General features: G+C 42.7%; 1 protein-coding gene across 1 annotated transcript in view; it reads right to left on the minus strand.

The window, feature by feature from the left end:
• Positions 1-5,629, minus strand: part of IFT140 (intraflagellar transport 140) — a 51,269-nt gene that overhangs the window by 11,571 nt on the left and 34,069 nt on the right. Inside the window, exon 15 of the mRNA XM_023513799.1 lies at positions 3,396-3,526. Within this exon, the coding sequence (XP_023369567.1) occupies positions 3,396-3,526 (131 nt within the window). The remainder of the gene's footprint in view (positions 1-3,395; positions 3,527-5,629) is intronic.

Raw genomic sequence — 5,629 nt, forward strand, 5'->3', positions numbered from 1 at the left:
AGCTTGAGGCTCTGTCTCAAAAAAAAAAAAAAAAAGAAACTCACAAACCATCTTATGGAATTGGAATAAGAAGAACAATCTAATCCTAAACCCAGCAGAAGAAAAGAAATAACCAAAATTAAAACAGAGATTAATGAAATTGAAAATAAAAGAATCATTCAGAAAATTAATGAAACAAAAAGTTGGTTTTTTGAAAAAACAAATAAAATAGATAAACCTTTGGCCAGATTAAAAACAGAAAAGTAAAATCTTAGTAACCTCAATCAGAAATGATAAAGGAGAAATAACAAATGCCACAGAGATACAAGAGATTATCTCTAACTATGACAAGAAACTCTATGCCCAGAAATTTGACAATGTGGAGGAAATGGATTAATACTTGGAATCACACTCTCTCCCTAGACTTAACCAAGAAGAAATAGATTTCCTGAAAAGACCAATTTCAAGCACTGAGATCAAAGAACAATAAAAAATCTCCCCCCCCAAAATGCTCTGGTCTAGATGGCTTCACACAACAATTCTATCAAATCTTCAAAGAGCTTATACCCATACTGAAGAAACTATTCTAAAAAATCAAGAAGGAAAAAATCTTCCCCAACACATTCCATGAAGCAAATATCATCCCGATACTTAGGATAAGTACCCTTAGGATAACTAGGAAAAGATCCAACAAAAAAGGAGAACTTCAGAGAAACACAAATCAAAACCACCCTGAGATACCATCTAACCCTAGTGAGAATGGCCCACATCACAAAATCTCAAAACTGCAAATGCTGGCATGGATGTGGAGAGAGGGGAACACTTTTACACTGCTGATAGGACTGTAAACTAATACAACCTTTTTGGAAGGAAGTATGGAGAATTTTCAAAGAACTCAAACTAGACCTCCCATTTCATCCTACAATCCCATTACCAGGCATCTACCCAGAAGAAAAAAAATCATTTTATCATAAGGACATTTGCACTAGATTGTTTATCACAGCTCAATTTACAATCGCCAAACTGCGGAAACAGCCTAAAAGCCCACCAATCCAGGAATGGATTAACAAGCTGTGGTATATGTATACCATGGAATATTATTCAGCCACTAAAAAAGATGAAGACTTCACATCTTTTGTATTAACTTGGATGGAGTTGAAACACATTCTTCTTAGTAAAGCATCACAAGAATGCAGAAGCTAGATGCCAATGTACTCAATTCTTTTTTTTTTTTTTTAAGAGACAGAATCTTACTTTGTCACCCTCAGTAGAGTACCATGGCATCACAGCTCACAGCAACCTCCAACTCTTGGGCTTCAGTGATTCTCTTGCCTCAGCCTCCCAAGTAGCTGGGACTACAGGTGCTTGCCACAATGCCCGGCTATTTTTTTGTTGCAGTTTGTCCGGGGCTGGGTTCAAATCCACCACCCTCGGTATATGGGGCCTGCGCTCTACTCACTGAGCCATAGACACCACCCTCAATTCTGATATGAAGACAATTGATGACCTAGTATGGTGGGAGATGGGGGAAGGGGTAATGGAAAGAGGGAAGGAGGGAGGGGGGTGAGGTAGGGTCACAGTGTGTGACACACCCCTTGGAGGTAGGACACAATTATAAGAGGGATTTTACCTAACAATTGCAATCAGTGAAATCTGATTCTCTGTACCCTCAATGAATCCCCAACAACAACAACAACAACAACAAAAAGAATCCAAGTAAAGTCTAGTTTGAGGCAGACACAGAATCACAGTGCTTTGACTCTTCCTGTCCTTTTCCAGGACTAGCTAGCAGACTTTACAATGGGATGGCACCCCCTGCTGGTCAGTATCTGGCTTGTGTGATTGGAAGTGATGACCCCGAGTGAGGCTGCCTACCTTACCTGAGGCCCTCCAATCTCTAAAATTCCATGTTTTATGGGCTCAAGGAAGTACTGTAGGGAGACAAAACGAATGGGGTGGCAAGGAATGGAGGCACCTGAAGAGAGAGGCCTGGAAAGTGGCAGCAGAAGCTGCCAGGCAGCAGGGCTATGGCAGCTGTGTGGTAGAACAGGAGCCGGTCTTCTAAAACATGACAATCCCTCCTGGGTGCTACCTGCACCCCTACACCGGTGAGTTCCACAGCCACATCCTGCCCCAGCACTGTGCAGAGAGCAAGGCAGATGTGAGAAGGTTGTTTACTGAGCGACCACAGAGTACCATGAACACAAATTGGTTCCTTTGAAGCAAGACTGGCCTGCCAAGGGATGCAGAGTGGACAGATGGAAGGTGGGTGAGACTCACATTTGGGAAGTCATTCAGAGGCTCCTGTGACTCTCTGAAATAGAAGCTATCAACAGCAGGTGGAGGTGAGAGAAAAGCATGAATTAGACATTTCAAAACAAAGAGAACCAGAACTGGGGTCACAGGCAGCAGGGATTAAAGACAAGGTTAGTTCTGAAGTTTGAAACCCTGGCAGCCAAGAAAGTGGCACCAGGATGAGAAAGGGGACTCAAGTAAGGGTGAGACAGGTATAAATGTCTAAAGTGGGGTGTAAAGTCCATGGCAATTTTTCCGAAGGGGTAAGCAGTAAAAACATGTCTGTGCAGTGGGGAGTCAGCAGCAGAACAAAGGTTCCAGGAGTGATATGACAGGAAGGTGTGTGGTAGAGAGGCATGGAGGATTTGGGGAAAGCTGGAGAGAGCATGTGTGTCTGGAAGGAGGTGCCGTCAGTACGAGCAAAAGTAATCAAGTTTTAAAAAACAAAAAGACTGAAGAAAAGTCAGCAAATCCAACATTTTAAATTCCTCTGCTCTTTTGAGAGCTGCTGATTCAAGCCTAAAGGTTTCTGCCACATGCTTCTGTGCTCTGTCATACTCTGCTGCATGCATACCCACCAAGCACTAGCCTCTCCAGGGTGGGCAGCAGTTCACACCGGTGCCCTCCTGCACAGGGCTCACTGCTGTGGTGCCTCATTTTGCAGTGAGTTATGGATGGCAAGTGAAATATCATAAGCACTTAATGCCCTAGGAATCTGTTCTTAGTAGCAAAAGTAACTACAAATATCTGTTACATTAACTCCCTGAAGAAAGATGATTATTTCTTCTAGAAATACAAGTGCCTTCTTGGGGTCCCCGTGTTATCTTCCCTCCTGTGACTCAAAGGCCACTTTTATAGGCACTTTGGCTACACTTCTTCCAGAAATTTCCAATGAACCAGGCCCAGAACCTTAAATCTGGAGAAGAGAGACTAAAGTCTGAAACCTATCTTGACTGCTCAAGCATGTTTCTGTTTTACTTTTTATTTTTACCACTATTAATTGCTAAGGCCTTTTGAAGGTTGATGTATAAGACAGCATCAAATTGCCTAAAAGTTAAAGAGTAAAGAAATATTGTTTTCAACATATTTTCTAACAAAATCCTCCCAAACCATAGTCTTACTTATGAGTCTCTTGCTCTTTAAAGGACAGTGTCTCTCTCTGATCAATATGTCCAGTGTTGAAGTCGAAGACAGTCATTGTATCCATTTCAACGTCATAGAAGCAGATTTTGGAATCAGGGATGTTGTCAGCCTAGGGAAAGAGAAAACCAGAAAGCTTATGGTGGGCGGTGCTTAGGGCCAATGCAGCACCTGTCTGAGAAACATGCCTGGTATCAGCCAGGTCCACAAGCTACTCAGCTTCTAAAGAGAAGCTTGCTTTGAGTATCCATAATTTGAACATCAATGTCCCTTTGTCCAACTGAAACTTTTAAAATGCCTACTTTATAATTTCAGATAATTGAAAATAAGTTCTAAAAAACTGTGTCCAGCTGCTTTTGATATTAACTTGAAATTTTATTATTTATTTATTTTTGAGACAGAGTCTCACTCAGTCACCCTGGGGTTGAGTGCCATGGCATCATAGCTCACAGAAAACTTAAACTCTTGGGTTCACACAATTCTCTTGCCTCAATCTCCTCAGTAGCTGGAACTATAGGTGCCTGCAGAACACTCAGCTAATTTTTTTTAGAAACAGGGTATCACTCCTGCTCAGGTTGGTCTTAAACTTCTGAGCTCAGGCAATCGACCGGCCTCAGCCTCCCAGAGTGCTAGGATTATAGGAGTGAGCCACTGTACTCAGAAGAAATTTTATTTCAGTTGAGGTAGATTAAACTATGTAACCAGGAAGAATCAGATTCTGATAAACCAATTCTCACACATGAAACACATTTCATGAAGATAGAGGATGTTGGGTAGTTGTATTTCAGGGCTGGCACATGTGGTAATAAGTGCTGTCCATAGCAAAGAAGGCCAAGAAAGGGGAGCATCTCAAGGAGTGGCAAAACTCTCTGTGCTTAGGAAAGGCCTGATCCTGTACCTGGCCCTCAGGCAAGGCTGCCAGTATAGTACCTGGGAGCCTTAAATGTGATCACAGCACCATTCACAAGAACCAAAAGTGGAAACAACCCAACTGTTCATGGATGAATAAGTGGATAAGTAACCTGTAGTCTAGCCACAGAAAGGACTATTACTCAGACTAAGCATGGTGGCTCATACTAGTAATCTACCACTCTGGGAGGCTGAGGGGGGCGGCTGAGATTGTTTGAGGCCAAGAGTTTGAGTCCAACCTGGGAAACATACTGAGACCTCATTTTTACAAAAATTTAAGCATTAGCCAGGCATAGTGGCACGAATCTGTAATCCCAGCTACTTGGGAGGCTGAGGTGGGAGGATCGCCTGAGCCCAGAAACCTGAGGTCGGGACGGTGTCTGTGGCTCAGTGGGTAGGGTGCCGGATCCATATATGGAGGATGGCAGGTTCAAGCCCGGCCCTGGTCAAACTGCAACAGTAACAAAAAAAAAGCCAGAAAAGAAAACTAAAACCAACCAACCAAACAAACAAAAAATAGCTGGGAGTTGTGGCGGGCACCTGTAGTCCCAGCTACTCGGAGGCTGAGATAAGAGAATCGCCTAAGCCCTGGAGTTGGAGGTTACTGTGAGCTGTGACACCACGGTATTCTACCAAGGGCGATAAAGGGACACTCTGTCTCTAAAAAAAAAGTCTAAGGTTATTTACTATAAGCTATGATAACACCACTGGACACTAGCTCAGGCAATACAACAAGACCTCATCTCAAAAAAATAAGAAAAACAAAAAAGGACTATCACTCAGCTATAGAAAGGAATGAAGCACTCATGTATGCTACAAATTGGGTGAGCTTGTAAACAAAAAACTCAGTGAAAAGAAGCCAGTCACAAAAGATCATGCATGAAATGACCAAAACAGATAAAGCCAGGGACAGAAGGCAGATTGGTAGCTGCCAGGGGCTGTGGGGAGGGAGGATAAGAGGGACTATTTAATGGGCATAGGGTTTTTTTTTTGTAGTTTTTGGCTGGGGCTGGGTTTGAACCCTCTGGCATATGGGGCCGGTGCCCTGCTCCTTTGAGCCACAGGCGCCACCATAGGGTTTTCTTTTGAGATGATGAAAATACTTTGAATTAGTTAGATGTGGTAGTTGTAAAACACCATGAATGTACTAAATGCTACTAAATTGTTCACTCTACAATGGTTAATCTTATGTTATATAAACTCCCCCTCAATTTTTTGAGACCCTATTTTTAAGAAAAAGATATGTTGGTGGCTCCTGTGGCTCAGTGAGTAGGGGGCTGGCCACATATACCAATGGTTCAAACCT

The sequence above is a fragment of the Otolemur garnettii genome, unplaced genomic scaffold (genome assembly GCF_000181295.1).
Source record: "Otolemur garnettii isolate 467f Iridium unplaced genomic scaffold, OtoGar3 scaffold00044, whole genome shotgun sequence".
Lineage (NCBI taxonomy): Eukaryota > Metazoa > Chordata > Mammalia > Primates > Galagidae > Otolemur > Otolemur garnettii.